This window comes from Hemitrygon akajei, chromosome 9, assembly GCF_048418815.1.
Source record: "Hemitrygon akajei chromosome 9, sHemAka1.3, whole genome shotgun sequence".
Lineage (NCBI taxonomy): Eukaryota > Metazoa > Chordata > Chondrichthyes > Myliobatiformes > Dasyatidae > Hemitrygon > Hemitrygon akajei.
In genome coordinates, this window is record NC_133132.1 from 43,655,501 (window position 1) to 43,673,288 (window position 17,788).

At 45.2% G+C, this 17,788-nt stretch overlaps 1 protein-coding gene across 3 annotated transcripts in view; it reads left to right on the forward strand.

Annotated features, from left to right (window-relative positions):
* crybg1a (crystallin beta-gamma domain containing 1a) overlaps positions 1-17,788 on the forward strand; it is a 232,613-nt gene that overhangs the window by 193,152 nt on the left and 21,673 nt on the right. For all 3 annotated transcript variants that reach the window (XM_073055847.1, XM_073055848.1, XM_073055849.1), the window contains 3 exons: positions 1,637-1,785; positions 9,555-9,681; positions 11,072-11,217. In XM_073055847.1, coding sequence (XP_072911948.1) covers positions 1,637-1,785; positions 9,555-9,681; positions 11,072-11,217 — 422 coding nt within the window. The remainder of the gene's footprint in view (positions 1-1,636; positions 1,786-9,554; positions 9,682-11,071; positions 11,218-17,788) is intronic.

The window sequence follows — 17,788 nt, forward strand, 5'->3', positions numbered from 1 at the left end:
TTGTAAATAGTCCCGTGCTTGGGCTAGCGTTAAATTGGTGGGTTGCTGGGCGGCGTGGCTCAAAGGGCCAGAAGGGCCAATTCCACGCTATCTCAATTAAAAAAGAATTCTCTTATCAAACATCCTACCCTAATCCTTGACATTTTCAGATTTGTTAGCTACGTGGAGCCAGTTTCTGTCCGTATAGTGACAGGCATGATGATTCCCAGTCGAGTATAGTGACATATGCCCAAGTGATGTAAGCACAGTTGCAATGAAAGCCCTGCAGCATCAGCACAGGAACATAGCATTAGGTAAGTGGGATTCATGAGGAAAACAGAAATGAAACACTGAGTTGACTGAAGAACAAAGCCCTAGGCCTACTGACTCCATGTCAGAGCACTTGAATCTCTGCATTTGGAACGGCTGCTATCAGTTGTACAAAGCTTGGTAATTCAACCTGAAATGCTAACACCATTTCTCTTCCTACAGGTTAGGCTTGATCTGTCAATCATTTGCAGTTTTTAAAAATTTTTCCACTTGGTCAGAGCTTTCTTGCCACCTCGCAGTCCATTTGCCTGATATCGGAATGTTGGCTGTTTTTATTTCAGTGCTGTAATTGACAGATCCAAACTGTACTCTTTCATTTCCTTAAGTATGACCCTTCAAGGTTCAAAGGCCATTTTATTGTATTTTCTGAATCATAGCCAGCATCTCAAATTCCTAAAATTGGCACCTGAAGCATATTTAAACACAACAAGACTGTACAAACCCTTTGTATCCTCTTGGCACTGAATTCAGTCTCCATTGAAGGTTATTGAATCTGCTTCCACACCCACTGGCAGTTTACTTGTACTCCCTCGACGGCCTCATCACCTCTCTCCTCATGCACATTCTCCTGTTCCGTTTGGAATGATTAAGTGTCACTGCACCCTTCATTTTAATATTTTTTGATTTAAAAAAAAATATTAGAAGAATTTTTTTTTGGTGTTTCCCAATGCTAACTTGCTTGCTATGGAGTTGTGATATGTTAAATTTGTGTGATCTATGGATTATATACTTGGAGCATGTCCTGAACTTATGAAGAATAAATTGTGTAAACGAAATCAAAATTAAAAGTCATTTGACGCTCAGAGTCAGGTGAAACAATCCCTCATTATAAATTTCAGAGCAAATCCTGCTGCCGCTGACTTAGGAATCTGTGATACGTACTCGGGTAACTTTGCTGCGGGTGTTTAATGTTGTGCTTCTGTGTTCAGTCCTCTAAGAAGACCACAACCTTGCCATGGGGTTTGGGGGCTTGCGTGCCTCAGTGACCCGGAGAGCCATGCTGGCTGGAGTCAGGGCCTTTTGCTTTGGCTCTTCATAGAGTCACCCATGCCAAACGGGTCAAAAAGTAGAGCCCAGACTAAGTGTGGTCCACCGGTCCTCCAGATTCAGAGGTTTATCTCAGCGCTAACAACCCTGACTGGTCTAAAGACAATTGTAACGGAAGCAGCAATGAAGAATCCTTCTGTATAGACAGAGGTGGAGGACCTTCATTGCTGCCCTAAACACCAGCAGCATGAGGGGCAGTAAGTCGGTGTTCAGTAAATGAAAACCTGCAATAAACGCGAGAAAATGTTCACTTCCCTCACTTAGGCGTTTGTTTTTGCAGGTAATCATATATGAAAAACCATTGTTTGAAGGCAAACAGCTGGAAATAAGAACAGATGCATTCAGCTTCACTGAAGATGATGAAGAGTCAGCTTTGTGCCACACGTATCCGTTTGCAAATATTGGATCCATGGAAGTTTTAGGAGGATTGTAAGTTGTATATAAACACTGGCTGGTACTAAATCTCTGTTTTGCTTACAGCTTGAATCTTACTGTCACAAATTATCTGAGTGTTATATAATAGTAATTAAACCTGATGGAAATACTGCACCTGTTTATTTTCCTAATTTGCTTTAAACATTGTACCTGGATGTGTGTGCTAAATTTCCTAGTAGATTTCCCTTTGTTAATCTAACCTTACTGGTCAACAAGTCCATGATCATATGCAGTGTAATATGCTAGTTGTATGGTTTGGAGCAAGGGTTGCCAATCTTTCTTATGTCATGGACCAGTACCATTAAGCAAGGGGGTGGGGGAGGGGGGCGTGGGCCACAGGTTGGGAATCCCAGGTTTGGTAATGCAGCCATAGACTTATTAAGGGGTTGAGTAGCAAATGATTTCTTCCATTAGATGGAAAACTATCAATTTACATTTACTATTTCTCTTTGAACTTTTGTATAAACAAGGCAACTAACTTAATAGAAATAAACGTTATTCAGGCACTTAGACAGACAGACAGACAGACATACTTTATTGATCCCGAGGGAAATTGGGTTTCATTACAGTTGCACCAACCAAGAATAGTGTAGAGATATAGCAATATAAAACCATAAATAATTAAATAATAATAATAATTTTAATAAGTAAATTATGACAAGTGGAAATAAGTCCAGGACCAGCCTATTGGCTCAGAGTGTCTGACACTCTGAGGGAGGAGTTGTAAAGTTTGATGGCCACAGGCAGGAATGACTTCCTGTGACGCTCAGTGTTACATCTCGGTGGAATGAGTCTCTGGGTGAATGTACTCCTGTGCAGTACATTATGGAGTGGATGGGAGACATTGTCCAAGATGGCATGCAACTTGGACAGCATCCTCTTTTCAGACACCACCGTCAGAGAGTCCAGTTCCACCCCCACAACATCACTGGCCTTACGAATGAGTTTGTTGATTCTGTTGGTGTCTGCTACCCTCAGCCTGCTGCCCCAGCACACAACAGCAAACATGATAGCACTGGCCACCACAACCTCAGTATTGTCTGGCAAATGTTAAAGGACCTCAGTCTCCTCAGGAAATAGAGACGGCTCTGACCCTTCTTGTAGACAGCCTCAGTGTTCTTTGATGTTGACATTGCAGTAGAGAAGACTGTAGGCAGGAGGTTATCAATAAAGTTATTTTCAATCAGAGAATAGACTACTGTGCACAAGCAGAGTTTCAGAGGAATGATTTGTTGTCATAAACATAAGAGATTCTACAAAGGTTGGAACCTTTTTTAAGCAGCTCCCAGAAAATGCTGGAAGAACTCAGCAAGTCAGGCAGCAGCTATGAAGGGGAGTAAAACAGTCAACATTTTGGGCCCAGACCCTTCATCAAGACTGGAACGGAAGGGGGCAGAAGGCAGAATAGAAAGGTGAGGGATAGGAGTACAAGCTGGCAGGTGATAGGTAAAGCCAGGTCAGGGGTAGATAGGTGGGTGGGGGAGAGGGGGTGAAGAGAGAAGGTCTGTGGAGCTAGGTGGAAGTGATAAAGGGCCAAAAAAGGAATCTAATAGGAGGGGAGGGTGGAAGATCTCGGATAGCAGCAGATGTAAGTGAGATATTATCAGTCTTATGAAAGGTATTTTGGTTGATGGGGTTTATAAAAAAGAGCAATAAGCTTGTATGAAGCAGTAAGTATTACACATGGAAGCTTCTGATCTGAAGTTGCATGCACTAGAACTTCTGTATGGTTTTGAAATTTGTATCAGGGGTATAAATCATTCTTGGTTTGTCTCCTTGCCCTTATCCTTGTAATACAACAGAAATTCTAGCTGAGTAACGCTGTCATTTAAATTATGCATTACCCTTAGCACACAGGTACCCGTGTAGATGTAAATGTGTGTGTCGCCTCATGATGGGGAAAGAGGACATCGTAATTGTTATATAGTGAACTTGTTTGTATTTATCTTGTTTTATTCTTAACTGTGGTTATTCATTAGAGCAGTGTTTTTTTATTGTTCTGTGTGTTCCAACACCGAGCCACTGAGCTGTTCTCCTCATCTCCAGATCCTGCCCTCTCTTCATCTCTAGATCCTGCCCTCTCTTCATCTCTAGATCCTGCCCTCTCCTCATCACCGGATCCTGCCCTCTCCTCATCACCGGATCCTGCCCTCTCCTCATCACCGGATCCTGCCCTCTCCTCATCACCGGATCCTGCCCTCTCCTCATCTCCAGATCCTGCCCTCTCCTCATCACTGGATCCTGCCCTCTCCTCATCTCCAGATCCTGCCCTCTCCTCATCTCCAGATCCTGCCCTGTCTTCACTTCCAGATCCTGCCCTCTCCTCATCACTGGATCCTGCCCTCTCCTCATCTCCAGATCCTGCCCTGTCTTCACTTCCAGATCCTGCCCTCTCCTCATCACTGGATCCTGCCCTCTCCTCATCACCGGATCCTGCCCTCTCCTCATCTCCAGATCCTGCCCTGTCTTCACTTCCAGATCCTGCCCTCTGCTCATCACTGGATCCTGCCCTCTCCTCATCTCCAGATCCTGCCCTGTCTTCACTTCCAGATCCTGCCCTCTCCTCATCACTGGATCCTGCCCTCTCCTCATCTCCAGATCCTGCCCTCTCCTCATCACTGGATCCTGCCCTCTCCTCATCACCGGATCCTGCCCTCTCCTCATCTCCAGATCCTGCCCTGTCTTCACTTCCAGATCCTGCCCTCTCCTCATCACTGGATCCTGCCCTCTCCTCATCACTGGATCCTGCCCTCTCCTCATCACAGGATCCTGCCCTCTCCTCATCTCCAGATCCCGCCCTCTCTTCCTCTCCAGATCCCGCCCTCTCCTCATCTCCAGATCCTGCCCTCTCCTCATCTCCAGATCCTGTCCTCTCTTCCTCACCGGATCCTGCCCTCTCCTCATCACCGGATCCTGCCCTCTCCTCATCACCGGATCCTGCCCTCTCCTCATCTCCAGATCCTGCCCTGTCTTCACTTCCAGATCCTGCCCTCTCCTCATCACCGGATCCTGCCCTCTCCTCATCTCCAGATCCTGCCCTGTCTTCACTTCCAGATCCTGCCCTCTCCTCATCACTGGATCCTGCCCTCTCCTCATCACCGGATCCTGCCCTCTCCTCATCTCCAGATCCTGCCCTGTCTTCACTTCCAGATCCTGCCCTCTCCTCATCACTGGATCCTGCCCTCTCCTCATCACAGGATCCTGCCCTCTCCTCATCTCCAGATCCCGCCCTCTCTTCCTCTCCAGATCCTGCCCTCTCCTCATCTCCAGATCCTGCCCTCTCCTCATCTCCAGATCCTGCCCTCTCTTCCTCACCGGATCCTGCCCTCTCCTCATCACCGGATCCTGCCCTCTCCTCATCACCGGATCCTGCCCTCTCCTCATCACCGGATCCTGCCCTCTCCTCATCTCCAGATCCTGCCCTGTCTTCACTTCCAGATCCTGCCCTCTCCTCATCACCGGATCCTGCCCTCTCCTCATCACTGGATCCTGCCCTCTCCTCATCACCGGATCCTGCCCTCTCCTCATCTCCAGATCCTGCCCTGTCTTCACTTCCAGATCCTGCCCTCTCCTCATCACTGGATCCTGCCCTCTCCTCATCTCCAGATCCTGCCCTCTCCTCATCTCCAGATCCTGCCCTGTCTTCACTTCCAGATCCTGCCCTCTCCTCATCACTGGATCCTGCCCTCTCCTCATCTCCAGATCCTGCCCTCTCCTCATCTCCAGATCCTGCCCTGTCTTCACTTCCAGATCCTGCCCTCTCCTCATCACTGGATCCTGCCCTCTCCTCATCACCGGATCCTGCCCTCTCCTCATCTCCAGATCCTGCCCTGTCTTCACTTCCAGATCCTGCCCTCTGCTCATCACTGGATCCTGTCCTCTCCTCATCTCCAGATCCTGCCCTCTCCTCATCACTGGATCCTGCCCTCTCCTCATCTCCAGATCCTGCCCTCTCTTCATCTCCAGATCCTGCCCTCTCCTCATCACTGGATCCTGCCCTCTCCTCATCACCGGATCCTGCCCTCTCCTCATCTCCAGATCCTGCCCTGTCTTCACTTCCAGATCCTGCCCTCTCCTCATCACTGGATCCTGCCCTCTCCTCATCACTGGATCCTGCCCTCTCCTCATCACAGGATCCTGCCCTCTCCTCATCTCCAGATCCCGCCCTCTCTTCCTCTCCAGATCCTGCCCTCTCCTCATCTCCAGATCCTGCCCTCTCCTCATCTCCAGATCCTGCCCTCTCTTCCTCACCGGATCCTGCCCTCTCCTCATCACCGGATCCTGCCCTCTCCTCATCACCGGATCCTGCCCTCTCCTCATCTCCAGATCCTGCCCTGTCTTCACTTCCAGATCCTGCCCTCTCCTCATCACCGGAATCTGCCCTCTCCTCATCTCCAGATCCTGCCCTGTCTTCACTTCCAGATCCTGCCCTCTCCTCATCACTGGATCCTGCCCTCTCCTCATCACCGGATCCTGCCCTCTCCTCATCTCCAGATCCTGCCCTGTCTTCACTTCCAGATCCTGCCCTCTCCTCATCACTGGATCCTGCCCTCTCCTCATCACAGGATCCTGCCCTCTCCTCATCTCCAGATCCCGCCCTCTCTTCCTCTCCAGATCCCGCCCTCTCCTCATCTCCAGATCCTGCCCTCTCCTCATCTCCAGATCCTGCCCTCTCTTCCTCACCGGATCCTGCCCTCTCCTCATCACCGGATCCTGCCCTCTCCTCATCACCAGATCCTGCCCTCTCCTCATCTCCAGATCCTGCCCTGTCTTCACTTCCAGATCCTGCCCTCTCCTCATCACCGGATCCTGCCCTCTCCTCATCTCCAGATCCTGCCCTGTCTTCACTTCCAGATCCTGCCCTCTCCTCATCACTGGATCCTGCCCTCTCCTCATCACCGGATCCTGCCCTCTCCTCATCTCCAGATCCTGCCCTGTCTTCACTTCCAGATCCTGCCCTCTCCTCATCACTGGATCCTGCCCTCTCCTCATCTCCAGATCCCGCCCTCTCTTCCTCTCCAGATCCCGCCCTCTCCTCATCTCCAGATCCTGCCCTCTCCTCATCTCCAGATCCTGCCCTCTCCTCATCTCCAGATCCTGCCCTCTCTTCCTCACCGGATGCTGCCCTCTCCTGAGTGTGGCTCCTTCAAAGATCATGCAAGCAGTGCATCTCTTACCTAGTGTCTCTCATAAGTAGTGTCATCTCTATGTCTCTCCTCTTTGCTTCTCATTTTCTGTTTGCTTTTAAATGAGTTGCCTTTTATATCTCATATTCCTCTTCAAGCTGGGAGGGGAGTCCTCAAGATTTCTGAATTACAGGTTGCAGCCTCCATCTGTGAGTGGCAATAACAAGGAAAATAGAGGCGGTACAGTACATTGCAGGTGTAGGCAGGTAGGAACAAATGAGGTACTTGAGGAGTATAAGAAATCCTCGAGGACACTTAAGAAGGAAAGCAGGAGGGCTAAAAGAAAGTGTGAGGTTGCTCTAGCAGACAAGGTGAAAGATAATCCTAAGGGCTTCTACAGATATATTCAGAGCAAAAGGATAGCAAGGGATGAAATTGGTCCTTTGGCTAATCTAAGCGTGGAACTGAAAGAGATGAGAAAGTACTTAACTGGATATTTTTGCATCTGCATTTACTCAGGAAACAGATGCAGAGTCTAAAGGAGTGAGGTCATGGACCCTATAAAGATTACCAAGGAGGAGGTGTTTGCTGTCTTGAAGAAAATTAGAGTGAATAAATGCCCAGGGTCTGACAAGATGTCCCCTTGGAGGCTAGTGCAGAAATTGTAGGTCCCTAGCAGAGATAATTAAAACATTGTTAGCCATGGGTGAGGTACCAGAGGATCAGAGGAGAGCTAATGTTTTTCCATTGTCTAGGAATGACTCTAAGAGTAAGCCAGGAAAATTTAGGCCAGTGAGCCTGCCATCAGTAGTGGGAAAGTTATTGGATGGTATTCTAAGGGACCGGATAAGAACATAAGATGTAGAAGCAGAATTAGGCCATTTGGCCCATTAGGTCTGCTCCACAATTTCATCATGACTGATCCATTTCCTTCTCAGCCCCAGCCTCCTGCTTTCTCCATAACCTTTCATGTCCTGATTAATCAAGAACCTATCAGTCTTTACCTTTGATGTACCCAATGACTTGGCCTCCACAGCCGCTTGTGGCAATGAATTCCACAGATTCATCATTCTCTGGCTAAAGAAATTCCTCCTCATCTCCGTTCTAAATAGATGTCCCTCTTTTCTGAGGCTGTGCCCCCTGGTACTAGATATATAAGTATTTGGATGGACAGGGGCTGATTGGGCATATTCAACATGGCTTTGTGTGTGGTAGGTCATATGTCACCAAGCTTAGAGCTTTTTGGGGAAGTTACCAGGACTGTTGAGTTAAGTTGCTCTGCATTCAAGGTGAGGTAGTAAATTGGATTAGACATTGGCTTTGTTAGAGAAGCCAGAGAGTGGCAGTAGATGGTTGCCTCTCTGACTGGAGGCCTGTGACTAGTAGTGTGTCGCAGGCTGGGTCCGTTGTTGGCCTGTCATCTATATCAATGATCTGGATGATAATGTGGTAAAATGGATCAGCAAATGTGTGGATGACACCGAGATTGGGGGTATGGTGGACCGCAAGGATGACTATCACAGTTTGCAGCGAGATCTGGACCAACTGGAAAAGTCAGCTGAAAAATGCCGATGTAACTTAATACAGACAAGTGCAAGGTGTTGCATTTGGGAGGACCAACCAGAGTCGGTCTTGCATAGTAAGCATTAGGGCACTGAGGAGTGTGGTAGAACAGAGAGATCTTGGAATATAGATCCATAACTCCTTGAAAGCGGTGTAACAGGTTGAGAGGGTTGTAAAGAAAGCTTTTGGCTCTTTGCCCTTCATAAATCAATGTATTGAGTACAGGGGTTGTGTAAGACATTGGTGAGACCTAATCTGGAGTATTCTTGGTTACTTACCTACAGAAGAGATGTCAATCAGATTGAGAGATTGCAGGGAAAATGTACAAGGATGTTGTTGCATCTCGAGGATCTGAGTTGAGGGGAAAGGTTGAATAGGTTAGGACTTTAGAAAGTAGAAGATTGAGGGGAGTTTTGATAGAGGTATACAAAATTATGGGAGGTATAGATAGGGTAAATGCAAGCAGGCTTTTTACGCTGAGGTTGGGTGAGAGTGCAACTGGAGGTCATGGGTTAAGGGTGAAAGGTGAAGTGTTTCAGGGGAACATGAGGGGGAACTTCGTCACTCAGAGGGTGGAGAGAGAGTGGAGTGAGCTGCCAGTGTATGTGGGGTCAATTTGAAAACTTGAGAAGTTTGGATGGGTACATGGATGGGAGGGGTATGGAGGGCTATGGACAGGTGCAGCTCGATAGGACTAGGCAGATTAATGATTTGCCACAGACTAGATGGGCTGAATGACCTGTTTCTGTGCTGTAGTGTTCTGTGATAATATTTTGTAGTGGAACACATTACAAATGCAAATCCTTAATGTCTGCATATTTTGATATGAGCACATAGAGCAAAAGTTATAGGCATGTCAGGCTCAGAAATGTAACAGGCAGTCACCCTTTCCTGTGCTTTATTAACATTTTAATTGACAAGTATTTTATGGCATATTTTACAAGATTGTCAACTGTAGTTCTGAACTTTGCTTTTGGCAGGGACAGTTACTTCACTTAATAAATAATTATTTTTGCGCTACTTGTTGACACATAAATGACTTGATTTTTGACCCGTGTTTACAATCTCTCCTAGTTGGGTTGGTTATGAGAAACCAGGCTTTCGAGGGCATCAGTATGCACTTGAGGAAGGGCAGTATAAAGCATGGACTGAATGGGGAGGCTACAACAGACACCTACAATCTTTGCGGCTTATCCATGTTGTGAGTACTCCTTGTTTGAATGTATATAATTGCAAACGAACAGATCTTGTGTCCTTAAATAAAATATACTTGCAATTGTTTGCTTTCTTTATACCAACCTGCCATCACCTCCCCCACCAAAAAGTATCCCAGAAAATGACTTGTGGAGGAAGAATGTCGCTTGTCTGTGCCTTGTCCTGAGAAGAGAGTGAGTCCTGCTTGAGTGCTGATGTCTAGCTCAGTTGTACTTGGAGAAAGGTGGCCCATAAAGTAAAGAACTTGTTGATAATGAGCAGCAGTTACATCCCTTCATATAGAGCACCTTAACTGTAATGAAAGTGTCTGGAGGTGCTTCACTGGAGTTTTAGCAAAGGAAATCTAGCGAAGCCGTGCAGATATTTTGACAGATTACCAAAATCGTTCAGGGGTAGGTGCTGTAGAGTATTTTGAAGGTTGGGAGGGAGGTGAAGAGAGACTTTCTTAACTTAGGGCTTAGATAGTTGAAGACATGGCTGTGTATAGTTCCATCAGTTAAATTCAACAGCTGTTTATAGTCTATAAACCTCTGGTAACATCACACTTGCAGTATTGCATTCAGTTCTGGTTGCTTCATTATCAGAATGATGAGGACGTTTCCGAGGGGGTGCCTAGGAGATTTAGCAGGATGCTACCTGGATTAGTTTGTCTGATTATGAAAGGTTGAGTGAGCTCGGGCTTTTTATTTGGAGTAAAGGAGGATGAGAGGTGACTTGACAGAGGTGTATAAGATGACGAGGCATTGCTAGAGTAGAGGGGCAGCACTTTTATCCCAGGGTAGAAATGGTTAATATGAGGGGGCATAACTTAAGGTGATTGGAGGAGAGTATTGGGGGGTGTGGAATTCAGAGGTAGGTTGGTGGTAGGGGTTGATAAAATAGGGACTTTTAAGAAACTCTTAGGTGGGCACATGGATGAAAGGAAAGGACAGTTTTGCAAGAGGGATGTGTTAGATCGACTTAATAACTCAAAAGGTCGACACAATATTTAAGGCTGAAGGGCTCATATTGTGCTGTACTGTTGTGTGTTGTAAAGTCAGAGGAGTTCAACCATCTCAAATGACTGAGGCTGGCAGAAGTTGTGGCACTGTAGATATTTAAAGATAAGTGTGGTAGTTATAAAATTGATGCATTGCTCAATCACAAGTCATGGTCAACAAGCACACAGAAGGATTTAGAATGCTCTGATATTATTCACTATAATCAGCCAAATAAACGATGAACCTGCCAACTTCAAGGTTATTGTCCGCTTTTCTCGCCCACTTTGCAAAATCCATGATTTTTTAAATCTTACTTTTATGATTTACTGTCCATATTAGAGGTAGCATTCTCTATCTGGTTCAACAATGTTCTTTCTTTTTTCATTTAATACATAGGACTTGTCAAATCCAGCCATGATAATGTACAGTGACGCAAACTTCTCTGAAAAATGTGGAAGCATTGAAGTAGTAGGGCCTGTCCCAATCTTGGAGGAGACTGACTACGGATTGAGGACAATGTCCATAAATGTTCTCAGTGGGACGTAAGTCTAACTTAAGCATTCTTAAGCAAATAGCCAAAAGTTCAGCTTTTCTTCTGCAATGAAAACAAAATGAGTATTTGAAGAATTCAGTCAACTCAGCTCAGTAATTTCACACCAATGATGGCTTTGGCAACTCGGTATTATTGACCTGTGGGTGATTGCCACTTTGAGAAGGCAATCCTGTTAATATCAGGATCAGAATCAGGTTTATTATCACCGGCATGTGACGTGAAATTTGTTAACTTAGCAGCAGCAGTTCAATGCAATACACAATATAGAAGAGAAAAATAAATAAATAAATTACAGTGTATGTATATTGAATAGATTTAAGAAGTGCATAAAACAGAAATACTGTATATTTTAAGAAATGAGGTAGTGTTCAAGTGTTCAATGGCCATTTAGGAATCGGATGGCAGAGGGGAAGAAGCTGTTCCTGAATCGCTGAGTGTGTGTCTTCAGGCTTCTGTACCTCCTAATTGATGGTAATAGTGAGAAAAGGGCATGCCCTGGGTGCTGGGGGTCCTTAATAATGGACGCTGACTTTCTGAGACACCACTCCCTGAAAATGTCCTGGGTACTTTGTAGGCTACTACCCAAGATGGAGCTGACTAAATTTACAACCCTCTGCAGCTTCTTTCAGTCCTGTGCAGTAGCCGCACCATACCCATCTGTGATGCAGCCTGTCAGAATGCTCTCCACGATACATCTGGAGAAGTTTTTGAGCGTATCTGTTGACATGCCAAATCTCTTCAAACTCCTAATGAAGTATAGCTGCTGTCTTGCCTTCTTTATAACTACCTTGTTATAGTAACAGAGCATACTGTAATATTGTACAGCACATTTTGAATATGCTCCATTTGCTATAATGAGTTTGGGGTTGGTTTGAGATTTGAGGCTGTGAAAGATGTCCATGTAAATACGTACATTACCAGAAATAAACTAGGTAGTAGTCCCATTGTCCTTGAATTTGTCTGAAATACATAGGATTGGAACATTGTTTCATCAGCACATATGTATGTTATAGGTAATCAGTGCCGTGTTCAAACTTTTGGATCTCGCTTTTGGATTTGGATTTGGAGTACATTATTTTATATTCCAGTGTGAGCTTTATTGACCAAGAGATGAGGGGGAGAATTGACTTAGGAAGAATCCGCTGTTCTGCGGTTGTTGGGCGAGGGTCTATTTCTAAATAGCATTCTTGACTTTTGTCATGGTGCTGAGAGACAAGTGTTGACCCCTGCCACCTTTCAGTGAACTAGAGCTACCCAGCCTTTTGCTGTGCTTGCTTGAGTTCTTGATCCTCCAGCTTTCTTTTCCCTGGAAAACAAGAAGCAATGTGAATTTCGTTATGGATATTTATCTTTACCAAGAGGTGTCGATGAAGCCAAGGTGAAATTCACATTTCCCAGGATCTCATTTTTAATCTGAGGGGGAAGATTGTTCTGCTTCTCCCCTCCTCTATTCTCCTCTTCTTGAATTCTACCGATAGTAGCAATGGTAAATTTCACAGAGTCGTAGAGAAACACAGCACATTTTGATTAACCTTGCCGATGCCTTATGCGTGGCTGGGTATTTCTAGTAAGTGGGGCACTGACTGTTATGTTTGCCACAGTGATTGTTACTGTGCGGTGCACTGGAGAGACTAGGAGAGCTGATGCTGTCTCAGAGACCTGGCTCAATCCTTGCCCCAGGATTACACATTTTCCCTGTGACACTGTGTTTTCTCTCTGGATGCTGCAGTTTCTCCTCACAAGATGTGTGGGCCTTTGGGTAAATTGTTCCTAGAATGTAGGTTAGCAGTACAGTCTGGGTGGAGTTAACGGTATGTGGAGAGAATAGGAAATGGGATTAATAGAGGATTAGTGTGAGTAGGTGACTGATGATTGCCGTAGACTCAGTAGCCAAAGTGCCTGTTCCTCTGCTGTATTTAGACCATTAGATGTAGGAGCAGAATTAGGCCATTTGGCCCATTGATTCTGCTCCATTTTCCCTCTGAGCCCCAATCTACTGCCTCCCCTCACCCGAATCCCTTCATGCCCTGACCAGTCAAGAATCTATCAACCTCTGCCTTAAATATATGTAAAGGCTTAGCCTCCACGACAGCCTGTTGCAAAGAATTCCACAGATTCACTGCTCTCTGGCTAAAGAAATTCCCCCTCATCTCTGTTTTAAAAGGACACCCCTCTGTTCTGAGGCTGTGTCCTCTGGTCTTGGACTCTCCCACCATAGGAAACATCCTCTCCACATCCACTCTATCAAGACCTTACTCCATTCGATAGGTTTCAATTAAGTCACTAATGAATTCTAATGAATACAGGCCCAGAGCCATCAAACACTGTTTCATATGACAAGCCTTCCAATCCTGGAATCATTTTCATGAACCTCCTTTGAATCCTCTCCAGTTTCAGCACATCCTTTCTAAGATAAGAGGCCCAAACCGGCTCACAATACTCCAAGTGAGGCCTCACCAGTGCTTTATAAAGTCTCAACATTACATCCTTGCTTTTATATTCTAGTCCTCTTGAAATGAATGCTAACATCACATTGCCTTCCTCACCACAGACTCACTCCGCAAATTAACCTTTAGGGAATCCTGGACTTTTTTTTAATGTACTTCTCTGACTGTATGAACACTCTGAAGTTCATAAGAGTTATTAATCCAGTCACGAGAAATCCTAATTGAGTTGTTTCCTGTATGGTTCCATATTGCTCTTCCCTGTATAATTTGACGTGATATTATTCATTTTTTCCTTCCACACTGGACTGATATCCTGATAGTACATAACAGTATTGTAAGTGTGTCCTCCCCCTGGGTCCACTCCCCTCTCCTATCAGATTCCTTCCTCTCCAGCCCTTCATCTTTCCCACCCACCTGGCTTCACCCATCACCTTCGAGCTGTCCTGCTTCCCCTTCCTCCCACCTTTTTATTCTGGCATCTTCCCCCTTCCTGTCCAGTCCTGAAAGGGGGTCTTGACCCGAAACCTGGGCTGTTTATTCATTTCCGTTGATGCTGCCTGACCTACTGAGTTCCTCATGCATTTTGTGTGTGTTGCTTTGCAAAGGTGTGGGCACCACAGAACAACGCCTCAAGGAAAAGGCATCGTTGCATAAGGAGGAGATAGTAAAAGAATCCTTGACAGTATCACCCTTAAAAGAGTAAGTTAGATTCCTGGCTTAATGAGTCACAACCCAATTGATGTTGATTTGCGCTCTTCCAGTGAACCAGAAATCCACACATTTCTTCGTACTTTTGTTCTCCTGATTTTTGGCTCATGATTAAGACAGGCAGTTTGTATTTTTGTATGTGCCTTTAACGGTGAGAGGGAAAAATCAATCTGCAATTCACCTGCGTGTAGAAATCTTCTGGGGACTTGCTGTAAAACAGATCTAGCAGGAGAGTCGCTTGTACTCGAGTACTGCGGACTGGGGGTGGGATCGAGGAGCCTGCTGTCTTCAGTCATCTCGTGGACAAGTTAAACTTCCCACGTCGTTCTCGATCCTTTGTTGCATGATGAGGTGGAGAAAAGGAAGCAAGTCAGTGGTTTGTTTTCGTCGCACGCACAGCAAAAAGCCATCCAGACAGATAGTACAGAAGCAAAAAAAAATAAACAGCATTATTAACTGTGAGCACAAAACTACTGGCATACCTATACTCAGTGCCCACTGTATCAGGTACACCTTGTTCACCTGCTCGTCAACGCAAATATCTAATCAGCCAATCCTGTGGCAGCAACTCGATGCATAGAAGCATGCTGGCATAGCCATGAGGTTCAGTTATTGTTCAGACCAAATATCAGAATGGGGAAGAAATGTGATACAAGAGGAATGATAGTTGGTGCCAGATGGGGTGGTTTGAGTACCTTAGGACCTGCTGACCTCCTGAGGTTTTCACACACCACATTCTCTTGAGTTTACAGAGAATGGAGCGAAAAACAAAACAAAAAAATCATCCGGTGAGTAGCAGTTCTGTAGGTGTAAATGGCTTGTCAATGGGAGAGATCAGAGGAGAATGGCCAGACTGGTTCAAGCTGACAGGAAGTCGACAGTAACTCAAATAACAACAGGTTACAACAGTGAGGTGCAGAAGAGCATCTCTGAATGCACAATTCATTGAAGCTTGAAGTGGATGGGTCACAGGAGCGGAAAACCATGAACATACGCCAAGCGGACACTTTATTAGATACAGGAGGTATCCCATAAAATGACCACGGAGTGTACATCCTTCATCCTTGGTTACCTGGTCTGGCCCATGCGAGATTGCAAAATCACTGAAGTGTTGACTTTTAATTTTCCTTTGAAATAATTCAGCAAGCTGGTCTGTTTAAGGACCACTTGGAAAGGAACCATAAATTCTGGCCTTATCAGTGACATCCACATGCCATATCTGAATATCTTTTGTTTAAAAGTGAAGAAATCTCTGCAATTTTTTAAAAAACTGTTTAAAAAGGAAATAGTTAACTGGAGGAAGGGTTGGAAGCTTACAATGTAAAGGCATAGATAATAACTGGGGATTGGTTTAAATTCGTAGAAGTTGGCAGTGGAGACATGGAATCTGTGAGATTAGTCACAAACTATAGTACAGTCTGAGGCACATACGGTGCTTATTAAAAATATTAACCCCCCTCAGAATATTTCATGTTTTATTATTTTGCAACATTGAATCACAGTGGATTTAATTTGGCTTTTTTGACACTGATCTTTTGTGGCAATGTGACAACGGATCTCTACAAAGTGATCTAAATTAATTACAAATATAAAACACAAGATAATTGATTGCTTAAGTATTCACCCCCTTCAAGTCAGTATTTAGTAGTTGCACTTTTGGCAGCAATTACAGCCTTGAGTCTGGGTGGATGGGTCTCTATCAGCTTTGCACATCTGGACACTGCAATTCTTCCCCATTCTCTTTACAGAACTGTTCAAGTTCTGTCAGATTGCATGGGGATCATGAGTGAACAGCCCTTTTCAAGTCCAGCCACAAATTCTCAATTGGATTGAGGTGTGGACTCCAACGCGGTCACTCCAGGACATCAATGTTGTTGTTTTTAAGCCTTTCCTGTGCAGCTTTGGCTTTATGCTTGGGGTCATTGTCTTGCTGGAAAACAAATCTTCCCCCAAGTTGCAGTTCTCTTGCAAACTGCATCAGGTTTTCCTCCAGGATTTCCCTGTATTTTACTGCATTCATTTTACCCTCTATCTTCACAAGCCTTCCAGGGCCTACTGCAGTGAAGCATCCCCACAGCATGATGCAGCCACCCCCATGCTTCACAGTAGGGATGGTGTGATCTTGATGATGTGTGTAAGCCAAAGATAGCGTTTAGTCTGATGGCCAAAAAAGCTCAATTTTGGTTTCATCAGACCATAGAACCTTCTTCCAGCTGACTTCAGAATCTTCCACATGCCTTCTGGTAAACTCTAGCCGAGATTTCAGGTGAGTTTTTTTCAACAGTGGCTTTCTCTTTGCCACTCTCCCATAAAGCTGCAACTGGTGAATCACCTGGGCAACAGTTGTTGTATGTGCAGTCTCTCTCATCTCAGCCACTGAAGCTTGTAACTCCTCCAGAGTAGTCATAGTTCTCTTGGTGACCTCCCTCACTAGTCCCCTTCTTGCATGGTCACTCAGTTTTTGAGGACAGCCTGCTCTAGGCAGATTTACATCCTTGCCATATTCTTTCCACTTCTTGATGGTTGACTTGACTACACTCCAAGGGATATTTGGTGACTTGGAAATTTTCTTGTATCCATCTCCTGACTTGTGCTTTCAATAACCTCTTCATGGAGTTGCATAGTTTTGTCTCCACGGTGTAGTTTTTGCCAGGATACTGACTCACCAGCAGTTGGAGCTACCAGACACAGGTGTATTTTTACTCCAATCAACTGAAACACCTCGACTGCACACAGGTGATCTCCATTTAACTAATTATGTGACTTCTAAAACCAATTGGCTGCACCAGTGATGATTTGGGGTCTCATATTAAAGGGGATGAATTCTTATGCAATCAATTATTTTGAGCTTCATATTTGTAATTAATTTCGATCACTTTGTGGAGATGTTCTTTCATTTTGACACAAAAGAGTCTTTCTGTTGATCAGTGTCAGAAAAAAACCCAAATTCAATCCACTGTGACTCAATGTTGTAAAACAATAAAACATAAATACTTCCGGGGGGGGGGGGGGGGTGACAAATACTTTTTATAGCTAGCGTGACTAGGACTTTTTCACAGTACAGTAGTAATTTTATGTGTTGCACTGTACTGCTGCCATACTAAAAAAAAACAAATGTCATGACATAGGTGAGTGATGATAAGCCTGATTCTGATATGTATCTCTCTTGTGTGCCTGGTATGTCAGGGATGGGTGTGTCTGTACCTGCATCACCACCAGGCACACCTTCTCTGCTGCCTGCCCCACAACCACTCCCATGGTGCTCCACCCTCACCTTTCCCAGCATCCTTTGCTCCCACCAGATTTACAAACATGTTCTCCACTCTACCTTGACTACAGTTTAAATGTAATAGGCTCCCTAGCTACATATCTCCCTAGCAACACTGTGCCTAAGACTTTTGCAAG